This window comes from Mustela putorius, unplaced genomic scaffold (genome assembly GCF_011764305.1).
Source record: "Mustela putorius furo isolate JIRA1106 unplaced genomic scaffold, ASM1176430v1.1 tig00003942_pilon_pilon_pilon, whole genome shotgun sequence".
Classification (NCBI taxonomy): Eukaryota; Metazoa; Chordata; class Mammalia; order Carnivora; family Mustelidae; genus Mustela; species Mustela putorius.
In genome coordinates, this window is record NW_025422087.1 from 2,756,419 (window position 1) to 2,773,739 (window position 17,321).

The 17,321-nt window shown below is 48.3% G+C and overlaps 2 protein-coding genes across 6 annotated transcripts in view; both read right to left on the reverse strand.

Annotated features, from left to right (window-relative positions):
* Positions 1 to 207: 207 nt before the first annotated feature.
* On the reverse strand, positions 208 to 4,592 carry LOC123389046 (ral guanine nucleotide dissociation stimulator-like). Its single transcript, XM_045069706.1, has 5 exons — positions 4,303 to 4,592; positions 3,797 to 3,904; positions 1,996 to 2,189; positions 1,350 to 1,409; positions 208 to 429 (listed from the first exon to the last, which is right to left on the reverse strand). Exons 1-5 carry the CDS (start codon positions 4,438 to 4,440, stop codon positions 216 to 218), a joined length of 714 nt encoding a protein of 237 aa, XP_044925641.1. The 5' UTR covers positions 4,441 to 4,592; the 3' UTR covers positions 208 to 215.
* A 7,959-nt stretch (positions 4,593 to 12,551) lies between these two features.
* Positions 12,552 to 17,321, reverse strand: part of LNX2 (ligand of numb-protein X 2) — an 80,756-nt gene continuing 75,986 nt past the window's right edge. For all 5 annotated transcript variants that reach the window (XM_045069665.1, XM_045069661.1, XM_045069662.1 and 2 more), the window contains 2 exons: positions 16,676 to 16,834; positions 12,552 to 14,886 (listed from right to left, as the gene is read on the reverse strand). In XM_045069665.1, coding sequence (XP_044925600.1) covers positions 14,751 to 14,886; positions 16,676 to 16,834 — 295 coding nt within the window. In that variant the 3' untranslated portion in view covers positions 12,552 to 14,750. The remainder of the gene's footprint in view (positions 14,887 to 16,675; positions 16,835 to 17,321) is intronic.

Here is a 17,321-nt window from a genome sequence, read left to right on the forward strand (position 1 = left end):
AGAAAGCATCATCAGCTTGGTTGACTTCCCTCTCGCCTTTCCCTTTCCCTACCACTCAGCGTGGCCTGTGTTCAAGACCCAGCCCCTGGAAGGTGTCCCCAACAGAAGCCCATGGGGACAGGGATCTGAGATAACTCACTCCTCTCGGCCCAACTACAATCTATGGAGGCTTCCTCAGGGTGGCCCACCCTGCCTCCTCCTCAGGCCCACATCAGTTAACCCCAGTCCTCCTCACCCCCAGCCTCTGGTTCTGTGGTCTCAGCGCGCTGCCTTTCTGGCAGCAGAAGCTGGACACGGCGCAGCAGGTCCGAGCCCGGCGCATTGACCTGCAGGTAGGCCAGTAGAGCATGCAAGTTGGGATACTCTGGAGGCTGCACAAAATCCCCTGGATACCTTTCCACCCACATATCCAGGATGGCATAGACGGCCCTGGGGACAGACATAGAGGCAGAGAAGTCAGAGGACAGGGTATGCATCCAAACCAATATCCCAGGGAACCCCTGTGGGAACCTGGGCCCCTGGGCTTCCAGCTCCTGTCCGAGACCAGTCGGACTCCTTGTCCACCTGCGACCTGGCAGTCCCGCCTGAGACAGGCCTGCTCCCACACGGCAGGCTGGCCAAAAGCCTCTGGGAGTGGGAGTCCTTGGTCAATGGGGGGAGCATTTCTGGACTTTTTAGGGGAGCTGGACACACTCCTCAGTCTGTCTCCTTGCCCATGAGCCATTTGAATTCAACTGCATGTGTCCAGGGAGGGGTGGTGTCTGGCCTCTTAATTACCCTCACTGCACTCGCCTCTGCTCCGTGAAGATCCAACCGAGGAGGGTACAAAGGGACTCTGTCTCTAGTCAAGCCTTCCCAGGACCCTCCCCATACCTCCACCGTTACCTCCTCTGCCCAGTCACTAGGTGCCATGAGAGTGGGTCTGTTTCCACTGACACTCACCTCCCACAGGGTGTGGGATGCCTGCTGCTCCCTGGGCTCTACTGGGTCACCACTCTCCCTGAGCCCCCTCTGAGCACCGAGTGCAGGTGCCAACAGACTGCTGTGCGATGCTTCCTAAATCCTGCGTTCTGGGTCCCAGAATTGGGGCAGAGAGAGGGCTGGGAGGGGGCAGGGATGGAGCATGACCCACTCAGGGGTTGAAGCTGTCCTCCATGCCCCTCTGCTCACACACCTACCCCAGCTCCCCAGGGCACCTTCCCAGTTTCCAATAGAAGCTCTCAGACCTTTACCGTAAAGCAGGAATCACAGAGGTGTGCGTGAAGGTCCAGTAGCCCCTCGAACTCACAGTACCCTTACTGCCCTGCTGGAGAGGGAAGGCCCTCCTGGAGCAGCCAAAGCTTACTCACATGTTGCGCTGGTCCTGGGGTCCGCCGACCTCGTCATACGTGGAGTAAACACATCCGAATCTAGAGGAGGCCAGGGGGCATCACATGAGATGTCTGTGGATGTTGGCTCTCACCGCCTGACCCTCGACTAGCCTGCAGCCCTGGGGTGCTCTCTGTTCTGTGCAGGGATCCCATTCAGCTCCGAGACAATCGCCTCCACCTACTGGGGCTTCCTGAATGCTTGCTGAATGAAAGGGCCCCAACCAGCCCATCACCGACATCTGAGTTGCCCTGGCCCCTGCTCACCCTCAGGGTTGCCTGCTCTGGATTCACCCACACACAGTCCCCAGAAGGAATCTCAGATCTCCCTTTCAGTGGCAAAGGAGCCCAGCTCAAGATCACAGTGAGAGTCAGGAATGAGGCAGAGGTTTCATCATGAGGGGCACGGGAATGTTCAAAGAGCATGCCCACAGGCCCAACAACAGACTTCTCCACTGGTGCAGGCTACCAAGTGTTCTTTCCCTACAAGACCCCACTGAATACCTATAATACCTCTGCCCCAGTTAGGAGCAAGGGAAGCTTGGGGAAGCTTGGGGTCCTGCCAAGTCTCACAACCAGGCATTGGCCAAATCCCACGGAGCAGTTAGGGGCAGGGGAGGGTGCTCACCTCGCAAAGAGGAGGCCCAGCACCTCCTGGGTGGTAGCAAGGGTGCGATGTATTTCGAGAAACATGTGAACATAGTTTAGATCTTCTTTTATGACGGCAGTCACCAGGTAATCTATTATGGCCTCCAATGAACTGGCACGAGTGTTCCATAGTATCAAGGTCTTATTCCTCTTCCTGGTTGAGCCATTTTCCCCCTGAGGTGAATCAGAGGAGACATGAGTCAGTGCTGTGGCCACCAGGAGGGTTGGGGCTTGGAGGGCAGAATGAGCCCCCAGATCTCAGGAACTTCTACAAGAGGTGGGACAAGAGAGCCCAGAGTCCGAAAAAGAATCGGGTGACTCAGTGTCTCATTGGGTTCAGCCTAAGACTCTTGGTTTTGCTTCAGGTCATGCTCTCCATGTCCTGAGGCTGTGTTCCTCGTAGGGCTGTGTCCATAGGGCAGTGTCTGCTTGAGGATTCTGTCTCTCCCTCTGCTTCTCCCACTCTCCCCCTGCCTCCCTCTCAATCCATCCATCAATCAATCAATTAAGAACCCTTTAAGGAAGGGGTGTCTGGGTGGCTCAATGGGTTAAAGCCTCTGCCTTTGGCTTAGGTCATGATCTCAGGGTTCTGGGATCGAGCCCCGCATCGGGCTCTCTACTCGGTGGGGAGCCTACTTCCCCTCTCTGTCTCAGCCTGCCTCTCTGCCTACTTGTGATCTCTGTCTGTCAAATAAAGAAATAAAATTCAAAGAAAGAAAGAGAGAAAGAAAGAAAGAAAGAAAGAAAGAAAGAAAGAAAGAAACCTTAAAGCAAAAGAGAATATGTTCTTGGTATCCATACAAAGAATTGAAAAAAAATGATGTCTGAACTTGCTAGTATCTCAGGTCCTTTTGTGAGCGGAGTATTGGTAGCACGTCCCTGCATGAGTGGCATGGATCCTGTGATTTCTGATGACATCGCCCATTCTTTTTATTTTTTTAAAGATTATTTATTTATTTATTTGACAGAGAGAGGTCACAAGTAGGCAGAGAGGCAGCCAGACAGAGACGGGGAAGCAGGTTCCCCGCTGAGCAGAGACCCCAACGTGGGCCTTGATCCCAGGATCGTGAGACCATGACCTGAGCTGCAGGCAGAGGCTGAAACCACTGAGCCACCCCGGCACCCAACATATCTCATTCTTGAGATGAGAACACAGACGTTTTAGGTGAGAGGGCTTAGGATAGGAGGGCACGGAGGCTGTAGGATGCAGCACTGTTCATTGGCCACAGAAGGGGATTATATCCAGTCCTGCCGCTGTAAAGGGCTCGATGCTGGTGATAAATGACTGGCCTTCTGGACTACCATGCAGTGCAGTGAGGCCCCTGTTCCTGACCCTCGGGGACCCAATGATGTGTTCCATCAAAACAAAAGCACAGAGCAAGAGACAGAGTACCATGGGCCCCATGTCCCTTTGGATCAGAGTCTCCCAACTCACTCTTGCAAATGATCATTTGCAAGATTTGTATAACTTGAGGAAGTACTGTTGGGCCACCTGGGAGCACGAGTTAGGAAAATGCCTAGCACAGGGCAAAAGGAGTCTAGATCAACGGGATGAGATCTGGTCTAAAGTCTCTTTAATGATATTCCTATAAGTATGTGGACAATGGCTCTACTTCTGTCCAAGGCGTGGGCAGGACCATGAGGGCCAGTTTGGGGAAGAGAGGGGATGCAGATTCACAGGAGTACAGGACTCTAGGAGGCCAGGCTGGCTTTTAGGAAGTGGGGCCCTTGGTGCTGCATCGGATTCCCAGGGGTCGAGTCTCCCCAGCACCTGCACTCACCCTGAGCCAGTGCCAGACTCTGTTGGCCCTGTGCGGCTTCTTGTCTTTTGGGGAATGAGAGCAGGGGATGTCAACATTCATCTCCTGCACCATGTCCTCTGGAGCGTTCTGTAAAGACAGTGCCCGGCAGCCAGGCAGGAGACCTTAGAGCCCTGTCTGGAGGCCTTTGCTGGTCTTCAGACCCAGGGCGCTCCATTCCAGACACACCACAGCCCAGGTGGCAGAGCCCTCCCCCAAGGAGAGAAACGTGGCCCAGCTTCAGGGCCTTGGATGTGCTCTGGCACAGCTAAGAGGCACCTCAGGAATCCCCGGTGCACCCAGCCCACCATGACATTGGTGTGAACAAGAAGGGATCACCAGGGTATCCACTGTGCTCACCCTCCTCCAGCCCATGGGCGGGAACCCCCACATATCCCTCCTCCCCTCAAACTCCAGAGGAAGGGATGGGGCTTCCCTAGGACGGTTCAGAGGGGTGGGCATCGCCTAGTCTCCTCAGTAGTAAGTACCTTATGGCGTCTCCCTCGAAAGATCCTGCGGCATCGCGGGGGTGGTTTCAGCCAACTTCTGCAGCATGGGAACAAGCCATTTTCTTGGGGGTTCTGGTTCCCAGAGCCCCGGGATGTACATAGACAGGATGAAAACATCTTTCTGTCTCAGACGTTTCTATCCAAATAGCCCTGACACCGGACTAGAGTGTGTGTCCTGGTTGCAGGGGTTACAAGTTGTGGGCCTTTGTGATCCAGGCAGTGACATCACTGCCTGTGATCCCCTACCGGGGCCCACTCCTGGTTGGACCCCTACACGAACAGTGCTCCGGTCTGCCATCTCCTCTTTCCCCTTCTGCATGCAAGGACACATCTCATCTGTACACAGTGACCCCAACACACCCCTCGGAACAGGCCCCCAGGGAAGGTCTGGGAGCAGCCAGTGCCCCAGCTTGCAAACACACCTGGTTTCAGACACAAGTCTCTATGCTTACCTGGTTTGGACCTTAGATAAGCCATTGTGCCTGACAGGGATGGTCTTCTCTGCAAAATATGGAGGATTCCAGCATGTCTTTCTATCAGATGTCCACAGGCATAGGTTGGATAATAGCTCTGATGTTAGAGGAGTGCTGTCACAGGTAGGAAATACTTCCCAATTTCCTCCCTCCTATCAACTTCTTGGAATCTGCTACTAATCAGATCCCACCCCACAGTCCCTCCTGGGGTGTGTGTGTGTTTGTGTGCACAAGCACACTCGCTCCTGAGTGCACACATGTCTTCATCGGTGCTCATATTCTGGAGTCCCAGAAGACGACAGCCCCACCTACAAAGGGCTGGGTAATACCTTCCCACGATCTTAGGCTTTGAATTTTCAATGCAAACCCTAAAGAAGGGACTGGAGTTGGCCCTTGATGGTCAGAATGTACCCTGACTCCTAGAGACCGCCTGTCCTGGGATGCAGGCCATTCCCTCCTTTCCAAAGGGTGTGATGCAGGTAGGGGTCCATGCAGTGGGTCGCCATGAGCTGGTATCCTCCTCAGACAAGAACCTGGCGAGATGTGTCCTATCTAGGATATCAATGATCACCCTCAGCCCCATAACATTTCCAGGTCGACATCCCCTTCCTTCTAGACAACCTTTTTCAGAGCCCCCAGTGAATGGCTAGGTGCATGCAGGACCCCAGCTTTGAGGACACTCAAAGAGCTGGGTTCATGCCTTCTAAGCCTCCCTACCAGTCTGATTCTGGGCAAGGCCCGGACCCTGCAAGGATCTTCACAGTCTCCCTTCGGGGGCTCCATTGGTTCCCCAACTCCTCTGTAGACATGTTTTTGTGACCCCCTCCCCAGACTGTAGTCCGGACTTGGTGATTCACTTCCATGTCATACAACGTGGCAACGTGACCCAAAGGCCCTTCTGAGCTTTCGTTCCAAAACTCACTGCCCAGCCCCATGTTGAGTCGGATCCATGTTCTCTCTCCAATCTTCATACTGGAGCACAAGCCCCTAGGTTGAACCATGACCCAGACATAGGCACGTGGCCCAGCCCTGTGGGCCCACAGCAGACAGAAGTCAGGTCTTTGAGATGGTCTGTATCTGGCCCATGCCCCTGAGTGCACTCAGGTTCTCGGTGAAGCAGGTTGTCCCTTGGTGTTGTCAGCAGCCCAGCGTAAGGAGAGACTCTGGAAGGAGCCCCCAGCAGAGCACTGCTGGATTCCTGATCCCTTGAGACCATGAGGCAGCGTTTGTGGGTTCAGCCACTGAGTGTGGGGAAGTGCGGTCACAAGCCCTGGGAGAAGGGCACTGATACTGACCAACTTCCCGGGCCCTGGCCCTCCTCCCTTCCCACTCTGGTCCTTCCTCAGCTTCTCTGGCCACCCTGGCCCCCTTTCTAACCTCCAGTCCTCTGCTCCATGGTGCCCTCCGCCAGGTGGAATGCACTCGCATTTGTGCAGGGCTGTCTCCTTCTTTTCCTCCCGCAGGAATTCTCCGTGTCATCTCAGCACAGCCTTGTCATACCCCTCACCGGGTGGAGTTCGGGCCTTAGTCGTGCCCCTTGCTCTTTTGCTGTGGAGCAATCGCTTTTCCCGTTCACATTTTGGTTTCTCGTTTGTCCATCTTCTCCTCTAGACCCTGAGCTCTCACGAGGAGAACCCGCTGGGCTGATAAGCCCTGGCACCATCTGAGTGCGCAGTGCCCAGTGGCTGAATGAACGGGAGACAGGATCTGTCCCAGCACAGACCAGCTCCGTTGTTTGAGCCTCACTGATTTTGGTCCTGTGTAAGCCTTTTGTTTTTTAAGTTAACTGTGCCTGATGTGGGCCTCGAACTTATAACCCTGAGATCAAGGATCCTAGTGCCTGAGGAAGCCAGGTGCCCCTTTGATCCTCTTTAAAGGTTTTAGGCTGATCACTATTGAAGTGAACTTGGTCATTTCCACATGCTGTACGGAGCTATATTACATTATGCTGAATGACCAAGTAACTCCCCAGATTTTGGTAGCCTGTCACCACAGAGTCCACCCCCCCCTCGCCCCATGACAGTGCTGAGTGGTTCTTCAGATTAGAGACTGAAATCCTATATGTGGTCATTGAGGACCCAGAGTCTCTCCACCATCGGCCTTCTCCCTCCCTGGGATGACATGCACCTCTGATGCCATCAGCACAAGAGGAAAGATGACAAGAAAATACATACAGGAAGGGTGTTTCCAGCCAGGCCTCAAGGTACACTTTGACACTCAATCTTTTATGTATTGTTTTAGAATTTTATTTCTTTATTAGAGGGAAAAGAGCACAAGCAGGGGGAGGGGTAGAGGGAGGAGAACCAGAGAGATGCTGATCTGAGGAGGACAGGGGGTGGCTGATATAGACCTGTGCAGGGAACAGCCGAGGCCGCCCAGAGCTGGCCTCTGTCATCTGGTGGGCCGGGAGTAAGGAGTAGCCTCAGATCCCTGTGCCCATGACCTGCTATCCGGGGAGACCCTCTAGGGATTGCTTCCTGGACTCAGAGAACATTGAATGGTGGGGAAATTTTCCTTGATTTAGGAGCGATGCAAAAGTCAATCATGGGGTTGATACTTTCTCTTCTTGGACCGACAGCCCCAGCCCCAGAAGAAGATGCTGAACCACCTCAAGAGCTACCTCTAGCTCCCACTGTGGTGCCTGCGGCAGCTCCAGAGGCCGAGGGGCCTGGGTGGGAACCAGTTGTGCGGGTGATCTGGCTGTGGAAACAGCTGAGGGGAGGCACCTGCCTGAAGGAGCCTACTGCAAAGTTTCTATGGACAACCAGGTGCATGATTGAAAGACTTAGGGGTCTACCCCTGTGGGGGACATTCCTGGCTTACAAGTGTTCAAGCGGTGAAATGGGGCAATATCCCAGGTGTGACAGCATGATCTCAGGATCCCGGGGGTCCCCAGAGGACAAGCCATAGCCAGAGGCTTGCTTCGACCATTGAGGAGGGAAAGGGGCACAGAAGGGAGGGGGCAGCTCTGCAAAAGTACTCTGGGGTGTCGCTTCCCTGGGAGGGTCTCAGGCATGAGTATGGGACTCAACACTTCCTGGGACCTTGGACATTCTTGCAGAGCTGTGGGTGAGACGAGATTTCCTAATAAAATATTGGTGCAGTAAGGATGTCCTTTATCTATCTATCTATTTATTTATTTATTATTTTAAAATTTTATTTATTTGATTTTATTTGTTTTTTAAGATTTTTATTTATTTATTTGACAGAAATCACAAGTAGGCAGAGAGAGAGAGGAGGAAGCATGCTCCCTGCTGAGCAGAAAGCCCGACATGGGGTTCAATCCCAGAACCCTGGGATCATGACCTGAGCTGAAGACAGAGGCTTTAACCCACTAAGCCACCCAGGCTCCTCAGATATCCTTTATTTTTAAAAGCTGTCGTTCTGTGTCAGAGTCTAAGCGGTCGATGTTTCCAGCATGACCTCTCTTCAACGACTGGCTAGTTTGGGGAAATTCAAGAAGGGTCCTTGCTGAATTCATCCTTAAAACTGAGAACTTTTGAGGAACAAGGCAGGGACTGGAAGTAGTTTGCAAAACAGCCCAACTTCAAAGCATGATGTGCAGTGAGTGACTACAGTTCCGACAGAAATCTCTGAGAGCTCTGCACGCAGCCACGCTTCTCCTGGCTGGAGGCATGCCTTCTGCTGTGTGCAGGGAGGTGCCAGTCTTCCACAGCTTGTCTTTTACTCCCTTGTGTTTCATTTCAGCACCTCTTACGTTGGGTACTTTCCAGCCAGTAGGCACTGCGCCTACGAGTTCAAGTTTACTTCTAAAGAGCTTTTGTGTTGCCATAGAAATTAATTGCTAGCATAGTTCAAGGGAGTAGATTTACACTGTAAAATGGCAAGGGCTTTCTAATAAGGACCCTGAGGAGTTGAAACCTTTCCTCCAGCAGGCAGGGGAGAGAGATTTCAGAGAAGGAGCTCGCTTCATGACTTCCTTGCTAGTTTCTGGGCGGCTAAGCTGCAGGGTTTTATCACTGGATATGGACCAATGGAAGAAGGCATCAATTACAAAGATGAAATCAGGCGTTATAAAGAGGTGATTCAGAGCTTGGGTGTCCCGCACACAGTAGACAATAGGTGGACTCCAATTTAAATGGCCACATGGGAGAGAGAACTACGGATCATTAGAATGAATGGGTCTGAGGGCTCCAAAAGTATTTAAGGCAACTTGGAAACTGTATACTTCAGATGCAGCTTTAATACCCTACTCTTTCTTTTCTTTTTTTTTTTTTTTTGACAGAGAGCGGGATCACAAGAAGTAGGCAGAGGAGCAGACAGAGAGAGAGAGGGGAAAGCAGGCTCCCCTCTGAGCAGAGAGCCCATGTGGACCCTGAGATTTTGCCTTGAGCTGAAGGCAGAGGCTCCACCCACTGAGCCACCTAAGCGCCCCACCCCACTCTCACTTTTTAAATGTTGATTTAAAATACTCCTTCCTTATATACAATGCCAAGGTAACTGCAACTCCGTTTAAGCTTTCAAATTCCCAATTAGTTAGGTCTGAATTAATGGGACTTTGGTGTACTATCACGTGGGTGCTTTAAGCAGGATTAACAGCCTGGAGTGCCCTTAGCAGATGAAATGTAGGTTTGTTAACTTCAAATTTAAACCATCGACTTAGCTCAGGCTTCAAACACTTGAGGAATCATAAAGCCCCAGCCTATTTCACTGTACAGAAGAATGGAAACCAAGTCTGGAAGTTACATACAGAATAGCATCTGCAGACCGCATTGTCTTTTTCGTGAGAAAGGGCTGTAGCTAGTTTGGAGTGTGAGGACTCCAACCTGCTCACATGGCACAGTATCTTGAGAGAACAAACCCTCTAAATTCTCTGGATTCCCTTCTTTCCACCCACAAGGCCTCCCTAAGGCAGCACCAGAGAACTCTTCGTTTCGCTGACCGGCTCCAGAATGAATGGAGCGTGTAATTCCCCACACCTATGCAGGCTGTGCACAGTGACTTCTATCCGGGGCGATAGCGTAGAGGGAAGAGCAAGCAAGTTTACTGTGGAGAAACGTGACACACACTCTATCAGGCCAGGTGGACAAGGTCAACGCCAACAGCCACAGGTCGTGCTGACAGTAGGCAGCCTCGCTGTCACATGAGGACAATGGCACTCGACCTGCAAATTCATCACCCCGGTCTAATTAATATCTAATTAAGAGGGGGGAAAAGCAGACAGATTCCAATAGAGGACATCCTACAACACCCCCGACCAGTGCTCGCCATTGTCAAGGTCCTCCTAAGCAAGGGAAGTCTGAGAAAATGGCCCCAGCAAGAGGAGCCCAAGGAGGCATAATGAGATGTAATGTGGCAGCCTGGAGGGGGTTCTGGGACAGACACACAAGGGACACCAGGCTGACATTCTCCCGCCCAGGCTCTTCAGAAGGTAGAGAATCTGATATTTAATGTTCGGCTTTATTTTATTTATTTTTAAAAATATTTATTTATTTGGCAGAGAGAAATACAGTGAGAGAGGGAAGGAACACTGGCGGGGGGGAGTGTGAGAGGGAGAAGCAGACTCTCCGCTGAGCAAGGAGCCCAACTAGGGGCTCAATCCCAGGACACTGGGATCATGATCTGAGCCAAAGGTAGACACGTAATGACTGAGTCATCCAGGTGCCCCAAATGTCCAATTTTAAAAACTGCTACAGATAGCGCTAATTAAGCACCTTCCTAGCAAGTTTTTCTTCTTCCTAGTACACATCCATGACCATAAAAGTATAGTTTAACAAAACCTTTTATTTATTTATTTAAAGATTTTATTTATTTGACACACAGAGATCACAAGTAGGCAGAGAGGCAGGCAGAGAGAGGAAGGGAAGCAGGCTCCCCGCTGAGCAAAGAGCCTAATGTGGGGCATCCCAGGAAGCTGGGATCATGACCTGAGCCAAAGGCAGAGGCCTTAATCCTCTGAGCACCCAGGTGCCCCTAACAAAAACTTTTAAAAGAAAGAAAAAAAAAAAAGTGGCTAGCCCCGGGAGGTTTGTAAAGATTTCCCTCCCCAAAAGAGGTAATGCCACTGAAGCCAAGTCAGCCTGAGTAGGCACAGGTGTGATGGGGGTTCTTAAATGAGGCAAGCAGTGGGAAGAAGCGAGGGGAGTGGTGGGCAGGAAGGGGGACTGGGCAGGGGGACAGATCATGAAGGGGCTTTTCTGCAACCCCAAGATCCCTAAACAGGGAAATGAACAGAACAATGACCAAAGTTAGGGTTTAGGAAATTTGCCGAACGGAATTCAGACTGAGGGGCACCTGGGTGAGCGGCTGCCTCGGTTTGGGTCATGAGCTCAGGGTCCTCGGATCAAGTCCCACATTGGGCCCTCGGCTCAGTGGGGAGTCTGTTTCTACTCCTCCCTTGTGTTCTCTCTCAAATAATAATAAAAAATCTTTAAAAAGAATGACTTCACACAGAGAAAGAGTGGAGGTAGGTAAGCACATGAGAAAACTCAGAAGTCCGGGTGCAGAAGTGAGTCCTGCGGACTGCAGGAGCCGCAGCGCTGGGGCCTGAGCAGCCCTCAGAATTGCAAGGTGGCATCTGACGGGACTTACGGCGCTGAGGGTGCTTAGGTCAAAGCCACGTAAAGGCAAATGAGGCCTGCAGAGCTCCACCCTCACAGGGAGGGTGATTCTCTCCAAAGTGTGGAGTATGGACAGGCCGGGCCGGAGAAAGCTGGCAGGGCGGCGCTCCAGCTATGCCTCCCAATATGAGGCACAAGGGCCACGCACCGAAGGGCTAGGACAGGCACGTGTGTGGAAAGACCTGAGTGTGTGGGTAGCCTGCTGGAGACACAGGAGGCAGATGGCACCCTGGAGCCACCCAGAAGATGGCTGAGGGATTGGACCATATAGGCCTTGGTCGGAACTTAAATTTGCTAGGAAATCAGGAACAACGTTCTTCAATTAAAATTGGTTATGGACATTGGGGAGGGTATGTGCTATGGTGAGTGCTGTAAGTGTGTAAACCTGGCGGTTCACAGACCTGTACCCCTGGGGATAAAAATACATTATATGTTTATAAATTTTTTTTTAAAAATTAAAATAAAATTAGATTCTACTTTGAAAAAAACATTATTTTGTTTAAAGCAGAGAATGACCAAAGCCCTCGGAGGACCAGGCAGAGCAACCCCAAGGTCAGGCCTGCCTGGCCTGCTCAGTGCTGTGCGCGTGAAGCTCTGAAGAGGGCTCGTCACAAGGAGACATTTCTTTTTTCCTTTCTTTTTACCATGTCTGCGTGAGGTGGATGTTAGCCGAACGTCCTGTGGTGACCATTTCACAATGTGTATAAATCAGACCATCATGCTGTATGCCTCACACTTATAGTTATGTGTGTCAATTATTTCTCAATAAAACTGGAAAATAGGCATAGAAAAAGACAGGCAGGAAATCCACCAAAAAAAAAAAAAAAAAAAAAAAAAAAAAACAACAACAACAACAAAAAAAACCCCAACAACTCTACTTTATATTAGCCCATATACCCAAGTTATTAGCACTTCGACACGTGGCTTGGTCGCATTTCCAGTATTCAGTGACCCCACATATTGAACAACATGGTCTAGAGGGAGTGTGTGGACAAAATTTCCAATAATCAGCAGGGATCATATGTGTTGTGCCTACAGGAGGAAGGATCAGAAGACGAACTTGTGATCCTGAGGTGTAAAGCTTGGGACACCGTACTGGGGACAGCGGGGCCATGAACAAAGATTGCGTACAGAGTCAATGTCTGCTGCTCAAGAAAAGAGATGGTGCCACTAGTATGGAAAGGATGACTTTTATTTCCATCCTAAATAATCACACCATTATTAAAACACATTTGAAAAATCCTGAAATAATTTAAACTGAAGGCACAGAACAAATCAAAATATTTGAACTATTTACGCTTAAGATGAGAAAATTCAAATATTTCAACAGTAACAATAAATTATGAACAAGTTTCCATCACCAAATATCATTCTGACCAAAAACTATCATGTTTTATAATAAAACCAAATGAGTTAGCTTAAGCTGAGTCTGAGATTTCCATGATAAAAATAATGTCAAAAAAAGTGTCTTCTTCAAAATACTAATTATATCCCCAGGTTCAATGTAAGTATTTTACATATAACAAAGTAGCCATTAGGATATTTGTTGGTGGATGGCCATGCCCCAAAAAATGACACATTCTTACAAAATGTTTAAAAAAATAGCAAAGTAGGATATAAAATTCTATTTGGGGAGCAGGAAAAACAAACAAACAAACAAACAAACTTGTTCCGTGTCAATTAGAATATCAAAGCATTTCAATAACAAATTGCTTCAAAAGCCAATCATCACATAACAGTAATATACTGTATGGGGCATCCCACTGTATCTCGGTTATATGTTGACCATACAGTGTAGCTAAGGGGTTGAACAAATCAGTAGCAATTACAGTTGCCACTTCTTATTCACAAGGGATAGTTTAAAACAAACTCACTAAAAAACTAATAGGAATAATCAGTGACATGCTAGAGACATAATAAAACCTAGCAATGCAATTGCTAGTTTGAAAACAAAGTGGTCATGCTTCATAATATACTGTAGTATTTTTGAAATACATTCTGTGATAATCAATACCATTTACGACAGAGGTCACTTGTAAATGAGCTCAGATTCTGAACTAGGTTTCTAAGTGAACTCTTTTCAAGTATGCATAATATTAAGAAAGTACCGAAACTCTGATCTCACTTGCTTCTTTATGCGTTCTTCCAAGGGACAATCAGTGGAATGAAGGACTAACAAAACGGGCCGGTTGTAGTTTTCAAAAACATTTAGAAAAATAAGAAATAGCCTAGTGACCAAGAAATGACTGAAAGATATTAACATCTAAAACCTACTATTTTAGATAAAAATCCAGGACTCTTCAGTCTTTTTCTTGAAATAATTAAGTTCACAAGAAATAATGGGGAAAAAATAAGGACTTCTAGAACACTGAAGGCTCTTCTTGGAATGAAATACAAAAGGTCTACCTTCTCCTACACTGAGCTGCAATATAGTTGAAGGTGTGTGGAATAGCAACACGGCTTGATCTTTAGTTTAACTGCATAAATCACAAAAAAGCACGTCCAGCCAAGACTGCTGATAAGTATAATACAAACTCTAGAAAATGAATTTTAGCAAAAACGGCTTCAAAATTTCCCTGCATAACAAAACATTCCTTTGGAAAGGAATATTTAATGCTTTTGGAATTCTGCAATAAGTGTGACTTTTACCATCTCCAGCACTAAATTATAATTACCTCCCAAACGCCTTTGTCAATGGAAAACATGATCTTTGATTATCTAGTATTCTAATTAATGGTACATTATTTTTTGAAAAGCTCTTTAGTAGTATCAGACTTCTGTCTTCATCATCTACGAGTACTAAGAGATTAAAGGAGAAGTCAAACAAGTCAGAAAAATCATTTTATAAACAGGGAGAAGTTTTGAAATGTTGGCACTGACGGGGGGAGGGGGAATGGGGAAGGGCTGCTAGCTTCACGGAAGATGTCTGTACCCATTTGTGGCACTGGCTGCAACAGGGGCAGTGAATGCCACCACTGCGGAGTGCAACGGCCCCAGCACTGGGGTGTGGAACTCATCCTATGACTCGGTTAGGGGAAACAAAGGACTGCCCCAGTTCTCTAATCCAGCTGGCTCAGTCGCCATCTGCACACACTTCTTGTGTTATAGTAGGTCTCATTCTGACAACAGAGAGTCCCAGTTTTGAAAATATGAACTTACGAGGCTTAGTGGAAGACTGTTCCCAAGCTAAAAGAAACGTGCCTAACTTGAAGAAAACCCTTCTACTAATAACAACAGGACAATCTCAGTGTTTTGGGTCCTGCAAATACCAGCTGTGCCTGTGGCTTCCAACTGGAAACACAATCCAACAAAAGGAGTTTCTTCCCAAAGCCTTCAAAAGGAAGACAGTCAGATTCAAAACTGACTTCAAAACCTACACCAGGCTTCCAGGCCAGCAAATAACTGTCAGAGTGACTTTGTTCCGCTGCTCCTTCAACATGGGCACTAGTGCAGAATGGCTCATGCCCACGGTTGACAGGCCGTTGACTGCTACGATCATGTCTCCACATCTGGACAAAGACAAACAGAAACGGGCCGTTAACTATTTCCATGGCTTAAGAAAACATTATCCTAAGGGAGATCTGCTTGGCATGAAATTCATAGTTTCACTTAACCATTAGCCATCAATGGTGAGGCTATGTTTTCTGCTTTGCAAGAAGTCTGGGGCAATTTTTAACCCTATATTGGCCTTCCATTGCAATCAGGGCGACCCCTGGCCAAGTAGTTAGAACTGCTCGGTGATTTTGAGGGCAAGCAGAATAATTCAAGAAAGCTTGAGCAAAATGTAATGAGAATAAATGTGCTGCTTCTTTAAGGAATACTAAATAAGGCATTTGGACGGGGCTGCTTATTATTTTGACTGTTCTTTGCTCATTCTTAGAGCTCGTACATTTGAGGGCTCAATTACATTGAGCCTCTTTCAGTGGCTGACGCCTGCTGTCCTCTGACAGGACTATCGCAGATGCATGATCAATCTGAAGGCCCTTCTATCCTTCAGCATTATTTGCTCTTTAGTTTGTAACAGCAATATGCTATTTTATTGTTACCTACTTCAACAGTTTTGGAAGTAGGTGGAATGCAAATTATAAACTAATTAACTGAGACCCAGAATGCTTGAGGGACTTAGCTAAGAGAATGGTTAATTCATCTCTCCCCCTCCTCTTTCCACCTAAAATACTGATATTTTCACCCATCTCTGTCAATATAAGGAGCAAACTGACCCTGGTCAACTTTTCACGAGACTCTTTGGATGGCACTCTGATCAGTATACACTCTCCATTCATGCAGCACTCGAAGATGTCAACATTTACTTTTTAAGAACTGGCTCTTCCATCAAAAAGCTAAGCTCTAAGACCCTACACGAATCCATTTCCTCTCAGTTTGTAGAATCTCTTAATCTAACACTCTTTCTTCTCCCAGGGCCTGAGCTTTGATAAAGGAAAGAGGCTGCATGAGGCTGGCTGAGGACTTTCTGCCCAGCAGAGGGGTGAAGAGCCCAGGCTCTGGAGAGAGAGTCCTGGGTGTGAACCTCCATCAACCATTTCCAGCTACTTGACTGTGGGCAAGTTTCTTAATCTTTCTAAGACTTAGTTATCTCGTGCATCAGACAGGAATAACAATGACAACACTTACCTTACAGGGCTATTAAGATTCAATACTACAATCCCAAGCACTTAGCACTGTGCCTGGCACCTCTCACATTCATTCATCAAATATTTACTGAGACCTTACTCTGAACACAAGGCACTGTTACGGCGGCCGCCAGGAATGTACAGTAAATGCAACAGGCCCCCCACCCCCACCCTTTCACGGAGTTTGCATAAATATCGTGTTAGGTAGACATAACTGCTGCAGAGGAAAAATAGAGCAGAGTCATCTAATGACAGGACAGGACTCAAGGGGTGTGTGTGGAATGGATGCTCAGAGCCAGCTGTCATCTCCATGTGTTGAACTGGATGACTCAGGTCTGGTCCCTGTCATTAGAGTAACAAAACAGAGCTATCAGCGGCGAGATGGTCAAAGTGATGCTTCAGTCGAGATCTGGCTGGTACATGCCCAGTTAGTAAACAAGTATTTCAGTCTCTGTGGGCCACACAGCCTCTGTCACAGTGACTCAACACTGCCACCGGGGCTCACAGGCAGCCACGGAGGGGGTGCAAACAGAAGAATGCAGCCACGTTCCAGGGAGATTCGATTTACAAGAGAGGACAAAGGCTGGGGGTTTGGAGCTGACCTCTGGTTAAGATCGTGTCCATCACAATAAACATGAATCACATTATCTGATCTCCCAAGACTCACTTTAATCTTCCATCATAATAAGCAGGAGTTCCCAAGACGATGGTTTTAATGAAGAAAGGCTGATTGGTGTGGTTCTCTTCATATCCACCAACAATACTAAAGCCCCAACTTCCCAAGTAGCTTCTTCGTAAAACAATATCATGGCAGCTATGAAGGGCACTATCACAAACACAAAAGGTCAAGAAAAAGTTAGTGGGGCGGCTTTTATAGCCTGTTCACCTTTGCTTCATTCCATACTTATCCTTATCGCTGCTGGGAAACAAAAAGGGGCTATTTTATTTCCTTCTGAACACATTATTCTCACAGCCCATTTTCCAGCACAGACTCAGTCCTACGTAGACTGGAATTTGTCCAACACTGTCCCGCCTTCTTTTCCCAAATGAACACACACACACACACACACACACAGCTAAACACACCTGGTTACAAGTCACACCACAGAAAGTCGTATAAAATGGCTCTGTGCCTGCGTTTTCTCTCTGCACTGTCAACAATGTCCTCAATTTGGATATCCATCTGTATCTACAGAGTTTGTATCTACAAAAAGGTGGTACACAAGGGATCTAGTCCTGCTAATCTCAGCACTTAAATGAAAGAAAGATAGAAAACGTTCTTTCTTCTTCATCTATGTGAGGAGTTATTTGTT